At 39.1% G+C, this 15,919-nt stretch overlaps 1 protein-coding gene across 21 annotated transcripts in view; it reads left to right on the top strand.

Moving 5' to 3' along the window:
* LRRFIP1 (LRR binding FLII interacting protein 1) overlaps window positions 1–15,542 on the top strand; it is a 99,375-nt gene extending 83,833 nt beyond the window's left edge. For 17 of the 21 annotated variants that reach the window (XM_071747043.1, XM_071747040.1, XM_071747042.1 and 14 more), the window contains one exon: window positions 528–4,027. In XM_071747043.1, the coding sequence (XP_071603144.1) occupies window positions 528–2,614 (2,087 nt within the window). In that variant the 3' untranslated portion in view covers window positions 2,615–4,027. Of the gene's footprint in view, window positions 1–527; window positions 4,028–8,728; window positions 8,776–9,591; window positions 9,710–10,149; window positions 10,230–10,867; window positions 10,973–12,720 lie in introns of those variants that run through there. The other 4 variants (XM_071747048.1, XM_071747047.1, XM_071747045.1 and 1 more) reach the window with 2 other exon arrangements.
* Window positions 15,543–15,919: the final 377 nt, after the last annotated feature.

Here is a 15,919-nt window from a genome sequence, read left to right as displayed (position 1 = left end):
CTGAACCATTTGCTTGCCAATCATATTTTACATTCAGTGTTTATAACATACACTGATGATGCCTGGTTATACTTAGGAGTAAAATATTACTGACTAATCCTTGATTACTTCATTATAATGATATCAGATGCACACTCTTGCATGCACAGAATGGTGTTAGGGTTAAAGTTGTAGATAATACTGCTGAGAAAAAAACAGTCTTCATCTGCAAGTATTACTGTTAAATTGCACTGCTTGAAACAATTGTTCTCATTTACAAAAGCTGCAGTTCACACAGCCAAGAGAATAAATCTTTTACTTCACAAAACCACAAGCCAGCACCGGAGACTTCTTGCTTTGAGAGCCTGGTGATGAATTTCACTGATCAAAAACCCTGGGCCCTTACTAATTCAGTTGCTGCTTTGCCTCACATAACTGGCAAAAGCTCATCTTTATTAACCTATTCTTTGATTCATTCTCTTTTGGGTTTTAAGTGGGGAGGTAAGTGCTATGGTGTGGTCCCTTCAACTTTCTCAATGGTCTTTTAGGCAAAGCCAATGAAGTGGATATGAAAAATGAGATTTTGGAGGATGTGGGGAAAAGAGAAATCTTGCAGAATACTGAGCATGAGGAACACAGAGAGGAGACTGAGGAGCAGGAAGTACAGACATTGCATGCTGATGAAAATGCAAAGGCAGAAAAGCTGGTTGAAGAACATGATGCCCTATCAACAATGGTTTTACCAGATAGTAGGTTTAAAAAACATTTCCAAAGCCTTAAAGAAGACGTATCAGGGAGTGCTTCTTCAAATGATGATAGTGACACAGAAAATTTAAGAAAGGAAAACACATCCACAGGTACAGCAGTCCAGCAGCCTGTTGGTATGGAGGCTGAGCAGCAGAACTTAAACCCAAAGACAAATCAGAACTTGGAGATGGGCTCTCTGCAGGGTAATCAGATTTTTGAGACTGGTGTCTTAGATACAAAGCACGAACTGGAAAAAGCTGCACCCGAACAGGAAGAAGAAGAGGATCTTAAAACTAGCCAAGTCCTGAGTGATAATGAAATGGGTCAGGAAGGCAATGTGACAAGTGGGAGCTTTAAGTTGGTTTCTGACCAGGCAGGGCTACTGGAGGATACAGTATCAGGCTTGCTTAGTGAAGAGGTAAATGTGGAGAGCCAGGCTGAGGCACTGCAGCACTCAGAAGCAAGTGCTGGAAACAAGGAGACAAATGTCTCACATGAAAAGCTTGTTGTAAGCAAAGACTGCACTGATGGGAGAACTGATAAAGCAGGAGGTGAAGGAGCTGAAGAAGAAAATGAGTCTGGGAACATAGTTCAGAGTCAGAAGAGGGCAATGGAGTCTGTGGGCTTGGAGGGGGTGGACTCGTGTGGAAGTGGTGTCCCAGCAGGTACAAGTGAAAAGGAAGATGAAGATCAGGCAGGCATCCAACCAGTTTCTTCAGAGGACAGTCCTTCAGCATCATCAGAGGAGCAAAATAACCCAGTTAAAACTGAACTTGAAAATGCTTCAGATGAGAAGGACAGACAGAAGGAAATAGCAGTAGAAGAGTTGGAAATGTGTTCAGATTCTGCAGGCACAGATGAGCAGGATGAGGCAGCTGTGGAGGCTGGAGGCTCTATTACTGAGATGAAAGAAAATGTGCTGCAGGCAGAGCCAGACACAGACACTGTGAAACAGGTGACAACTCAGGAAACCAGGCTAGACCCAAGTCTTTTAGCCAACAAAATCTGGGAGTCAGAATTGGGCATGGGGGATGAGTCTGGGGAACAAAAGGAAAGTAGGACAGAATGGGTGGAAGACTTGAAGTCAAAGGTCGAAGTTCAAACAGTTCAGTGTAGTGAAGAAATGACGTATGATAGAGTGGGAGAGCTAAATATTCCTTTAGAAGGTGAAGTGGAGAATGTAATTAAGACAGAGGAAGGTAAATCTAAAGAGGAGTCAACTGTAGATGTTACTGTAACTACTGAAAACAAAGTTGATAAAGAAACACTGAAAGAAAATGAGCAAAGGTCAGAGAGTGCAGACCACCACTGTGGTGGATTTGCTTCTCAGGAAGGGGCAAACAGTTCCCTGGTACAGAAAGCTGAGCAGGAGGAAGGTACCAGTGAACAAGTTAAATTGGAGAGTCAGGCAGAGGAAAGACTGGAAGATGATGGTGATGCCTTTGATTTTGATGAAGAGTCAAAACAGCTACTAGAAACTGATGAAAAATGTGATGGACAGAAAGCTGGTACAGAGAAAGAGGAGGGTGATGGAGCAAATGGTGCTGTCAGAAAAACTGCCCAAACAGATAAAGCTTTAGAAAGAACAGACAAAACAGAAATCAAAGATGCCTTTACTGAAGACAACAGCTTGCAGCACGAAAAAGGAGATAAATCTGAAGAAACACAGTGTTTGCAAGGGGACGTGTCACGGAAGACTGATGAGAATAATACGATGGAAGATGAAATCAAAACATCAGATTCTAGTAAAGTACATAAAATACCAGATGAGTATGTTTTGAAACAGGATTTGGAAAGTGCTGGCAATAGCAGGGATGAAACCCAGGAAGACTGTCAGGGTGGCAGGAGGGGAAAAGGTAAATCCAGAGATGACTGTACAATATCTTAAGCTCAGAATCTTGAGGCTACAGGAGTTATGTGCCATTGGATCAGTCCCAGTACAGAAGCATGCACTTTGCACAATACAGCAGACCTTAGGAATAGGCTTAAATTTTTTTTCTTTATAGGTAACTCTCATGATAATATAAACTTATTCAAGTATTAAGTATTCTCTGACACACCTAACCAGAAGAAGGTGTGTGTGGGTTTTGATGTGTCTCAGGTATAAAGTTTATTACCAAAAGAGGAGGCTTCACCAATGAGGAATTCAAACTGTCTTGCAAGTACGTTCAGTGTGGGTAACTGGTACTGAGGAATTTCTGTATGATTTTTTTGTTTAATAGCCTGGATGATCAATATCTTGAATATACTTATGTGCATTGGATCTGTGTGAATTCATGCACATACTTGTGTGTACTTATGCATATTAGATATACAGTAAATATGTTATGTAATGAAGGAACTCAGTAAATCAGCAACACTGATCTGATGGTGAAACTTCTTTCTGAATGATTTAAGGCTTAGGAACCAATTTTATTTTTTTTTTTTTTTTATACTATGGAAGAAATAAGATACTCTCATTCCACTTTGTGTGTATTTCTAATAAGGTTATACACCAAAATATAGTTAGATCACTGTACATCTGTTAGTCTAAACACTTGGAAAGAATAGTATATGAACAGTATACAATTTGAAAAAAGTGCAACATACAGGAATTAGTTTTTTAGGGAAGGACTGAATTTTTTAAGGAAGAAGGACTAAATGTATACATGTTTATTTCATCTAAGCACTTTATACCACAATAGGCCTTTTACACCATGTCTCCAGGCTTTTTTTTTTTTTTTTCCAGAGAAGGAGTCAATACACACTGTTATGTGTGTGCTTAAGTTTGCTGTCAAGTACTGTCTAGCTATGAATATATAAAATATCTATTTTCCCAGCAGTTGGTTGTTTTTAATTACATTTTCTGACTGCTGCAACCTATGATTATGAAGTTACGTTTTTATCTCTTAAAAATTCTTATGTCTTCCTTTCTGGAAAGGAGGTATCTTTGTATGTCTTAATTCTTTTTTGATATCAGATCAAAGATGATTGTTCTGTATGCTGGCCCCTGTGCCTTTTTGAAAAGCTGGATTGCTTTGAACTGCTGCCATAAATTAAGACACTTTGACCCCATCAGTGTATTACTTCTTGCATCTTTCTTGTGCTTGGGAGGAACACCTTGTTTTTGCATTACAGAATTTGAAGTTAATTTAAGCAATGAACATCCTGGAGGAATGCAAGTTGGAAGAGTTGTGGGGATGGGGCTATGGCTGTATTTCTGTGGATATTACATAGTTAATGGAGTACAAACTGCAATATTCTAAAATGTATATCAAAATGTATTGTATATAATTGAAATAAACATATTTTATACTTCAAATTGCCAGTCTAGAGCACTGTTTATAAACCTGCGTAAATATTTATGTAATTTAAAAAAACATTTTTCTGCAGCTTTCACTGTTGAGTGTATTGTGTTGCACTACATAGCTAGAAGAGCTTTCTTACTAGGAATGGGAAATCTTGGTGTTTGAGGACCTTTGCGATATGATGGCACCTTAACTGTAAACCTGTAACAGGACTGTAACCCTGTGATTCTTTTCATGTGGCTTCTCTCCCAACTTACAACAGTTCCTGTATGGTTTCTGTAAGTACTAGCAGTTGTTCTTAATAAGGGTTTACATTAAATGCTAATCTAAAAAGTCATAGATCTTAAAAGCATCTCTTCTTACTGTGTACTGGTGTTTATTTAAAGCATTGTCTCTGCCATACTCACAACTGTAATATATGATTTAGTGCTGAAAGAATTTTAAATGTATTTATATTTAAATGCTTAATATACTTTAAAATATTACTAAATGTGCTTGCCAGGCTTCACCTATACTTGAGGATGGGTCTGTAAGTAACTCAATTTAAATTAGGCACATGCAGTTTTCATATAAGTTTGTTTCTTCTGAATGGTTGAGGGAATTAATGGTGAGCTGATTTTAATCAATTTTTCCACTTCAGCAAAAAAAATACCTGTGACAGAAGTCCCTTTTAAAGTTTAGTTACAGAAGGAGAAATAATGGCAGCTCTCAACTTTTAACATTCCATATGCAGGCTTTTATCCCACAGTAACTGGCCAGCTCTCACTGAACCTAGGGTAAGACACAAAGAATGGCTGATGGGCTGGAAATCCATTCCTGAACATCAGCTATTTGGTTCCTGCTTGGCAGCAGGCCCCTGACTTGTGGAGCTGAGCGACTGCTATGAAGGAGAAGGTGTCCCAGTTTTCATTACCTCTTTGGTTTTTACTTGAGTATGTGCACACTGAGAAGATAAAATAAACTTCATATCATGAAGATAAAATGAACTGCTAGATATTACAGTCCAAATTTAATATAAATATTTCATGCAAGCTAGCACTTGAGCATGTGTGCCACAAGAGAGAAGGGGACAGTGTTTCAGGAGGAGTTACCAAGAAGATGCATCTTTTGTGAAGTTACTCCATTGAAAATTACTTTTGGCATTTCCCCTGGAATATCTAGCAGATGCAAGAAAGTATCAAACCTGTCTCTTTGTTTTGACTTTCAAAGACAGCAGAATATCAAAATAAGTCTTTTCATGAAGTCTAACATGAAACCAAGGAATTATGAGATGAATTAAAATAAATATTATTTGTTGCTATTCTGTTATCCATTTTGTCTAGAGCAGGGACAGTCTGCTGATGAGTGCTGCAAGGAGCATCACTCATGGGACTTCTGTGTCTCAGAGTAGCTCCATAGCTCCCAATGCTCACTGGGCTTTCTGTCCCAATACCTCGTGGCATGTGTAGCCCAGGTTTGTGCATCAGTATTAATTCTTTCAAGCCTGAAATTCTTCCAAAGGAGTAGCTGAATAAACCTTTTATTTTTCTTAGTCAGCAAGTAATTGTGAAAGGCTTTGGTCAATATTTTGTAGCAGAACAGAACTGACCTCCTGCCCCCTTCAAAATAAATATTGCAAGCTGGTGTCTTCTAAATCCCATGCTTATTGACTGTCCCAACAGCCTGTCCCCAGCAGTATCCCTCTTCCACAAAGAAGAGGAAGGCATTCCTCAATATTTTTTTCATTTTGTTGTTGCTTTTTTCATGATCCAAAATAAACTGTCAGATCTGGAGAAGGAGTAATAACCAACCTGCTATTTATCTGACAGTTGGGTTCTTGAAAACAATTCTGAGTAGCAGCTTGGAGCTGTGGGTGTGATTTCATGGGATGCCTTCCCACCCTTCGAGTACAGATTATATCTCTAATTTGCATCGATTTTAATTACTTGATGGACCATGCATCATACAAATCATTCAAGTCAAAAACAATTACTTCCCACCTCACGATCTCTTCCAAGTAGGAGGAGACATCAAGGATCTGTGGCTGACAAGAGGATGTTAGGGCAAGTGTGACACTGAGGCAGCACCCTGGTTAGCAATGCCTTGACTCAACTTTATTACCAAGGTTATGAGAATTATCATTTAACTTTCCAACAGGCCTGTACAATAGCAGGAGACACTGCCAACCACAGCCCCTGTCCTCCTCTCTCCCAGGCCTTTCGGCCTCCCAGCTCCTCACATCAGACCTCTTAAATATCTTTGCATATGAAAGCCATGAATTGGTGAATAGCCTGGGAATCATGTTGCCAAAATTAAATGAAGAGATATTAATGTTACCCTAACGATTCATTGTGTCTTCATGTGTGAAATAAGGACAATGACTATTGCAGATGAGGCTGCTTCATGTTTTACATCAACTGTAGATTGTTTTTTTCGCCTCACATGTTCTCAGGGTCCACAGATCTTTGATTTGTTGGAGAAATGTCTCATAAAATGCAAAAATAAGGTGTCTATACCTATTCAAACTGAGTGTGGGGTTTTAAGATTTATAAAACATGAGACCTTCATCTATACATGCAGAAAACATCTCTACATAAATGGCAATTTTAGCACACTTTTTTTCTGTGCTTGAATAAATCCTGCTGCCAGCAAGTCATCCATCCCAGTGGAGTGCATGGGTGTTCATAATGAGGGAAGAAAGAACTGATGGTGAGATTAGATTTGAAAGCTCCTTCCAAAATACTGGCATCCATTTTGCAGGGAAAGGGGGTTGGGGGAAACACTGGAAACTTCTCTTCAGGCAGGCACGTTTCACGCCATAGCAGTGGTTTGTGTTAAAAAAAGTTGCTTAGTTGTGTGCATGACTATATTATTTCCAGGATCAATGTGGATGGTTTGGCCCTGTTTAGGCTAATTTTGTAGTGGCCTGGCAATTTTCTTCTGCATCACTTCTTATTCTTCCCAGTCCTTCATAACTTCATTCCTTTATCTTTTCGGACCTACGACTCCTTTCTTTTATTATATTCTTTCTTCATTGCCCTTCATTTTTCTTCCCCATCTTTCGTGTTTTACAGGATTACTGTCTTTAGCTTCCCTTTTTTGCCACACAGATATGTGAAATGGTTTTATTTGGAAGAGGTTTATACATGTACATGTTTGTTATTTGTGATAGCTTACAAAAAGTTTGTTGGTTTTGGGTATTTTGTTGTTTTTTTTTTTCCTTGTCAATACTCAGGTGTAACAATGTTGGGTTTGTTCAAGTGGCTAAAATAAAAGCATAGGACTTGAGAAGCAAAAAATGAATGCATAGAACTGCTGAGTGAGGATGTCACTTTAACATCTGTATTTGGGTATTGCATCAGAAGCCAAGGTAACGTGACTGCTGGTTGTATACCCAGGACAGGATTCCTTTATCCTAGCTAATGGACTGTACAGAGGGACTTTCATTTGAAAAATTCATTTTTCCCCATTATTCAGTACAGAGTCTTTATTCCCTTACTGCATATATTAACAAGAACAAAGGGGGAGCCACAAGGCTTTGGCCTACTCAAAATTTAACTTTTAATGAGGACTACAGTTTTGTATTTTTAAAAGCTTTTTGAAAATACTGGAATCTATCAACAGACTTATCTAGTAGAAGCCCACAAGCCTTTTTTCTGTAATTTGTCAATTGCTTTAAGTTGACAGAAAGAAAGACCTTTTTTTTGAGTGACCTTTGGATTTTAACCATTTAATTAACAGGCCAGACCTTAAATGAAGTTGAGCTCTGAACACCCAATGACCCAAAGCTAAAAAGAACTGCAATAAACGTATGCATCCGACTTGTGGAGTTAAGACCTGCCTAAGGTCAATATATCCTCTTCTAATAAGTGTATCTGAATGCTCTGTTCCAGTGTACTTCTGTTGAGGTGTACCTGAACAAACTAAGGTTGTTAATTAATGAGGTAAAGTAATTTTAGTGATAAGAAAAATTGTGAGCTAAGATTTGTTGCGTACGGTACCTGCTAAAATGCTTTCACATTTTGCACCCCTTAGTAGGGAAGGAAAAAATAAGTGATTTGGTTACTTATTTCTAGTTCTTTTTTCCAGTTGTCTCATTCACTTTATTAATGAATGCCACGCATATCCAAGTGCTGATCTGCAGTAATTCCAAGTTCAAGTGTAGCACATTTGGTCCAGATTGCTGCTCGTCTGCAAGATGTTTGACCAGGAGAACTGACTGAAGGATTAAAGAGAAAATAATGTTTTACCAGACTGTCACTTTTGAAGCAAAAATAGTTTAATGGGCAAATGTGTTTCCGGTCATAATACTGGAGATAACAAAAAATGCCATTGCCATATTATTTAGGAAAAGAAGTTAAGGTTTAAAGTGCTGAGAATGTGCCTAACTATGATTATAGGTTTTGACAATATTTTCGTTAAACTGTAAAGATTTGTGAGATCTTGTGTTGCAGTTGTGTTTGACCCTAGAGTTCTTGCATGCTAACCTAATGTAGAAGATTAGCCTCTTTGCATGCAGCTGCATGCTGCTACTGCCGCGACAAGCATGTTCTGTGAGAATGACATAACCTCCCCTGGCTGCAGCCCCTTCCCAGCCCTGTCTGTGGCATCATTTCCTGTGGTAGGTGCATAACTACCTTCATTGTTACTTTCACTAACCTTAACAGTTCAGTCTTAAGTCAGATGCACTCTGAAATGTGTCAAATCAGCGTTAAACTTTCCGTTTTCTCTTTCAGACAGGCTGAAGAAACTCATTGATGAACGAGAATCTTTACTAGACCAGGTAATCACAGGAAAACTGAAATCTCTGTGTTCATTAAATAGCCCTGACACAAGGCATAGAACAGCAGTGTTGCTGCCCTCCACAACATGTGCTGGGTTGCTCTTGCTGAGGATCTGGTGTTGTTTGCCACTATATTCTTCCTCTGAAACGTTTCTCCTGCAAGTTAACTGAGGATGCAAGGGGAGAATCACCCTTTGTGACTGTTCCTTGTTGCTAGCCTGTCACAGTGTCCTTGGTCACCTAAACTCCTCCATGACTGCTTCTGAAAAAATAAAATAGTTCAGATTCACCAAGCCAAAAGGAAAATCAAATATGATAGAGAAATTGGAGATGCAAATTTTATCTCCAAGAGTAAGCCTTCCTGAGTCTGTGGGCCATTTGGAACGAAGTGCTGGAGAAGATGAGCAAATAGCAATTAAAGTAATTATTGCTGGTACCATGATATTCCATAGCAGATGTAGAGCAAAAAATATAGCTCCTCTGTTTCTCTGCAGGATGGTCTATGCTTTCATTTGTGGACAGTATCTTTGGCCTTGAGATTTCACACAAAGTGAAAAACAGTTTTCAGTTTTAAAGAATTATTCCATGCATGTTCCTAGAGCACATTTATTGCTCTTAAAATAAAAGAGTCCTCTTCCACTGTTTGGTCTTATGCATAAGCAGTGATACTTAAAATATGATCAGTTATTTGTCAAAAGAATTTCCAAGAAATTATTTTGTAATTTAAAAAAAAAAATAGTTTGTTTTGTAATACTTGAATGTGTTTAACTACTGAGCCACAATTTTCCATTATTCTAACTATTTTGTGTCACTCAGATTAAAAAATTAAAGGGACAACTGGAAGAAAAACAAAAGAACGGAAAGATGGAAAATACGCAGTCAGAATATGAAGTTCTAGAAAATGGGACAGATATGCACATGATTGACCTCCAAAGTGAGCTACATTCTGATTTTAAGATAACTTTTGTGTCCTGCATGTAAGGGAGAAAATGTATCTGTACAATAACCACATGGCTCTAAGTAAAAAGAAGCCTCCATTTCTAAGGGAGCTTCAAACTGAGAGCCAGCCATGCACTACTACCAGAGGTGAGGAACAATTACCCTTTGAGCAAGATTGCAATTGGAAATCTCCTTTACAGTCCCCGAGAGAGCTGGGCTTAAGTTCCTGGTTAATTCTGCTTTATAGTGGTCAGAAGGGAATCAGGCAAGACTGGGCATAGATCTTACCTGTTGGCACCTTTTTGGCAAAGAGCATTTCTTACCCTACTGCTGTCACAAGCAGATTCCTGTAGCATAGAAATTTTATTACAAACTTGTTAGAAAACACTGTTGACACGTGTTCTGACATCTCTGATTAATCTGTAATTCTTTTAGGAGATGCCAACAGACAGATCAGTGATCTCAAATTTAAACTAGCAAAGTCTGAGCAAGAGATAACAGCACTGGAGCAGAATGTAAGTTTTGGGATTGTTCTGTTTGTCTAGGCATGGTGAGAATGCAAAGAGAAAGTGTATTTTATTATATGAAATCATGCTTACTGTGATTTTCCCTTAGAATAAGATCCAGGAGTGTTGGCCCATCAGGGCTACTTCACTCAAATTGTAAAGACTGAAATACTTTATGTATGGGCAAGAATGAATGTATTATTCACCTTCACCAAAAGAAAAACACTCAAAAACAAAGGTATATTGAGAGCATTTAGTGAACTCTTCAGAATACTTTTTTATGCCTAACTATTGACAGTGTTTAAATGGCTCATGCTATGTAGTCTATATAAATTTTATACAAGATTACTCAGTTTTGACTGTTTGCCCTTGTCTAGAGTATGATAGTGATACTCTTGCTAAGATAAACTTAGTGTATTTTTTGTTGCTGTAAGCTCATTAAACATGGATATGAACAAAACATCTGGAGTAAGTTAATATGGCCTGGCTTCCATGGTACATTTTTTTCCCCCCTCAAAATATACATTTTTTTATTAACGAACAGTAAGCATCTGTCTTGATTACTGCGTAACTACTAACGGAAGAGTGAAATTTCAGAGTAACTTCTTGGCACAGCCTTTAATTCAGAAAAATTGCCTTCACCTTAGGTAATACGATTGGAAGGTCAGGTAGCCCGATACAAAACTGCTGCTGAAAATGCTGAAAAAGTAGAAGATGAACTGAAAGCAGAGAAGCGCAAACTACAGAGAGAGGTAAGGCTACACACAAACTGCTGTGGGCTAGCAGCCTGCTCTGAATTATTCTGTCATGGTTTAGGAGTTTGGGAGGACAGAATTGCCCTCTATTACCACTCTCCCCCCCCCCGCCCCGCCACATCCTTGATACCCTCCCAAGTGAAGATAGGGGGGGAATGAGAGACTTTAAGTTGGAAATCAAAACTGAAACAGATTTACTAGAACAGGGGAAAGGCATCAACACATGGGATAAGAAACAAATATATAACATATATATACAACCCGATGTCGATGCCGGCAGGGATCGGTGCCTGAGGGTCCCTTGGGGCAGGGCCGACTCAGGAGGGGGCTCCAGGGCTCTTCCCAGCACCCGATGGATGTGGATTCTGAAGAGCAAGTGGGTAGCTGGGGGTAAAGGAGCGCAGGGGAACAGCAGCGCAGAAAGAGAGGAGGGGCTGGGGTCTGCAGGAGCTTTATAGAGTATGGGCAGGGAGGGAGAGGGAACAGGTCAGTCTGGTGCATTTTAGACGAGGCACTACTCTTCTTGGCAGAACAAAGAATACATGTCTTGGTTTAGTTATTAATTATAAATGTTTAACCACGCTTCCAGTACTCATACTGGAGTAACAGTCACAACTGTGAACAGCCATTGCCATTTACAGGCTTGCAATGCCTTGATTTGTACCAGAGTTGGTTTTCTGGTGCAAACTCAAGTTCTTATTGTGCAGCTTGAATCCAAAAGCACCTTCAGATACTCAGGTCTGCATGCTGCTTTGCAGCCACGTTCACCTGGCTTGACATTCATCAATATGAATTCCTATTTCTGCTTTGCTGTCCTTATCCTCTGTTGTACTTGAAGGCTCATTACTTTGCATATTGCAAAGTCTGGGTCTAGAAATACAAATCACTGATCTTTCTAGAACCTGTGATTACAAAAACACAGCAGTAGAAAGCCAGAAATCCTGCTGTCAGATTTAATTTGGGTGCTTTATTAAAATTTACTTATTCCTTACTAGGAATGACAATCTAAACTTTCAAGCTTACAGGGCTGAACTGAGTGCTGAATGGGTGCAAACTGTTCTTACTGTGCCTGGTTTTCTTGCTCTGTTGGTCTCTTCATGCAGAAGTTGCCCTAGTGTGCCCATTCACAGACTGTCCATGTTTCTCTCTATTTAAACTCTATTTTAAAGCTGTCTGTAATTTTGACTTTGTCTTACCAAAGTTCATGTTCTCTCCAAGCAGCTGCTACAAACAGCTTCAGATTGCTTGCCAGCTTTTTTCCCCATCTACTTCCTAAGTTTTTGTTCAGCATGGCTCTTTGATTTAAATACTCCTTCTGTTCTGCTGCCTATAAATGTTGCTCTGTGCAGCCCACCTCTCCCCGCCCTGCCCCAAGACACCAAAATCACAGCTGTAGCTGGGGCTCCAGGAACCAGAAACAAAAGTCAGGCAGCAAGACATACATGTTATCAGCCAGCAGGTATCTCTGAGCATCCATGCCTCAGACATTCAAGTCAATTCTGAGCTATTTGTTCAAATACCATAAATTCTAAGCACTGTTTAGAAAAATCTGTGTGTGTGGCCTCCAAAGCTCTTACACATTTACTTTTAACTGTGTTACTAGGAATTTTGAACTGCTTTATCTTGTAATGAAATTCCATTGATTTGGCCAGCTAGTGTTGTTAATTCTAAAAACTTGCTTTACCTGTGGGAAGGGAATACATGGCAAAACTTACAGGTTGTTTTTTTCTGCTTCCTTCATTCAGCTTCGTTCAGCATTGGATAAAACTGAAGAGCTTGAAGTCAGCAATGGTCACTTAATAAAACGCCTGGAGAAGATGAAAGCCAACCGGAGTGCTTTACTGTCTCAGCAGTAACCACCTCTTTTTGACAGAGGCTCCTACTGCTTGACAACATCAGAACAACCTTGCAGATGCCTCTGTCTCTTGCTGTCCAGGATCTAATGCCTTCAGAGAACAGAAAACACCAACATTTGCTACGTGCCACTCAGCTGTGGTTCTCCCAAACCTCTACTGCACTATATACACAGGAGTAGCTGATCCAAATGGCTGTGCCTCTGGAGGCCCTTCTGCACCATTCTTGGGGTACATTTTAAGTACAATAGCTGCCTACCATGTAAAAAGCACATCGGGCATCATACTAAGTTCTCATCCAGAAGGCACAGCAGCCATTTATTGCCATTTAATATGGCATTCAAAGAAAACACTTGAACTGGACTGGAATTTTGTCTTGCTGAAAATTTTAAAAAACAAACCACTGTAAGTTTTGGACTTTGTCATGATGGTATCTGCAATATAGTGACGATGGTAGAGTTATTCATAGTAGGTTTTTCATTTACAAATCACTGTGGAACCACAAGCCATTACAAAGCAAAACTCCTTCAGCGAAAACCATGAAAGAAGATGGTCTTGGAAGCAAAAGTGACCTTAAATGACTTTGCCAGTAAAACAAAGCTGTTTGGAGGGATTTTTGCACCAGTTGAATCATAAGACTGTTTTATTTCAGGGTAAATAGGCAATAGCTTCATTGAATTTTCAACTTTTATTTGTATTATTTAATCTCTAGTCTTGAAGTAAACTACTTTTAAAGGATGTAAAGTTGCATTAATAAACCAGCATAAGGCTGTGTTTTTAGAAGTGGTGGGTTTTGCACTCAGATCACTCACTTCAGTGCATTTGTCAAAGCAAGTGTCATTCACTTATGGTATATAATGGATTTTTTTGCATCAGAAACTTATCTACTGGTCCATGAACTACTAGGGAAGTATGTCGCTACAAAATACTAGTATAATTTAAAAAAAAAATAACTGGTAAGTAAAGCACTTTAGAAAATATTTCTGCCTACTTTTTTTCTACAAGTATACAAGTAGCGAATTATTTCCTTTTAAAGGTCATTGTAAAGGTTTTCCACTTTTCATGAAAAGCAACAAAACCAATAAAAATGTTTCAGGTAGTTTATTATAGACAACTAGCACTGCATCTCTGGTTTATTGGAAATTATTCTGAATGTACTACACAAAGGAGAACAGCAGTTACCTGAAGAATAAAGCTGTCCTTCCTCCTTCAGCCCTCAGAAAAGCTGGTGAGTAAGGCAGGTGACCAGTCCCTTGGGAACCTGCTCAAGCTATGAAGCAGCATCTCCTGTTTGACAGGCATAGCCTTCTCTCAAGATTGCCTCTATAGACAGGGTTCTGTCAATCCAAATCTAGACACAGGAGACTGTATCTTACAGACTCTCCAGTCCAGATGTTTCCCCAGCCTCTTCCTCACAGACTGGAGAAAAGAGTGTAAACCTCTACTATTTTAAACATAAGGGGATCGCTGGTATCTTCTTAGAGCACCTTCATAATTTAAATAAACCAAAAGCAGTGTTTGAATGTGTTTCTCTGGTTTGCCTAGAAAATTAACACTTTTCTCTTAATCTGAGTGCACCTGGAAATTTAGGAATGAAGTATGGAAATTAATATTTTTAAAAAAGGATGAAGAAGAAGGGTCTTCTTGGCTATGGGTTTGTTGAAGGTTGGTGTTTTTTGTTTTTTGTGGGTTTTTTTGGTTGGTTGGGTTTTTTGTTTTTCAGAGGAACATTCAGGTACAGAGCCAGGTTTCTCATGGAATGTGGAATACCTCAAAATCGCTGTGGACACTTATTTCCAATTTTCTGTGGTTGACTTGTGTAATTTCTGGTGTACAAAGCCTCTGAGGCCTAAAAAATGAAGTAAAGGTTTTTCAGAATGCAACAACATCTTACTAACTGATGATAAAGTGTGTGATTGCCACCAGTCATCTTTTTGTCTGTGGTAGCAGTGAAAACTCTCTTCTGGCAAGGTTCAGGAGAAACAAGCTAGCAACTACATGTTGTTCCAAAAGGCAAAAAGTACTGTTTGCTCAACAAGAAATGATGTGTTTATTATTTTGAAATTAGATTGCATCTCACACCCCATAAGCATTAACCTTGTGACAGAAATCAGATGTCTTTTTTAATCTGGATATGCTCTTGGTAGAAATCTTTGTGTGCGATGAAGTAGCTGAATGTTGAAGACATTTTTCCCCCCCTAACTTTCAGTAGGACTTAGCTGTAGAATAAAGGGAGAAAAAATACTGCTTGGTTTACTGCCAACTATTTTATGTTTTCTTCTATAGAATGTACAAGTACCAGGGCTTTTAACAATAATAATAGCATATGCCCCAGTCCTTTTAATGATCTCCAAATGGGAGATCTTCAGTACCCAGCCTGTTGGCTCAGAGCTGAGCTGAGGTGGTGGCAGCATGGCAAGAAGCAGCTCCTGGGGGAACCAGGACAGGTTTTCCTAGAGTTAGTATTTAAAATTGCTATCCTTTGGTTTATTTTTAAATGTTAAATAATTTGTTTGCAAAGGGAATGTTACCCAAAATGTTTTGGTTTTTTTCCAGTCCAAATCTATTAGGAGATACCGATGTGGAAAAGGAAATTCATAAGCAGAACTTGACAATAAAAATGTCATTTGTTTAGTTACTTTTTATGGAGTGGTCTGTCATGACAGTGTTACTGGTGAAAGTTATCTTGGAAAATACAGACTTTTTGGATTATACTGTTGTAATGGGCTCGTTTTCCTTTTTAACATACTGCTGCTGCAGATACACAAACGTAATCAACTGCTTGTAAAAATATACAAAGTTGGGGGCTTATGTGATTAAGGGCACCAGCGTGAGCCATACCCTCAAACATTTTAAATACTACTGGCAAATGCACTTGGGGGGGGGGAGAGGGCACAGGGACACTGCTCGAGCAAGAGAAATCTGAACGGTATTGCTAATGAGATTAATGCTCCACTTATATGGTGAGCACTTGCTCTACCACGTTGAGACTTTCCTTGGGAGAATCTTCCACAACAGGAGACAACTTGATCGATCAAAATTGAGTCAATTTTATAATTCATCTGACACTTCTCATGAGCGCTGCTGTTGA

The sequence above is a fragment of the Heliangelus exortis genome, chromosome 6 (assembly GCF_036169615.1).
Source record: "Heliangelus exortis chromosome 6, bHelExo1.hap1, whole genome shotgun sequence".
In the NCBI taxonomy this organism is placed as follows: domain Eukaryota; kingdom Metazoa; phylum Chordata; class Aves; order Apodiformes; family Trochilidae; genus Heliangelus; species Heliangelus exortis.
This window is presented reverse-complemented; position numbering and strand designations above follow the sequence as displayed.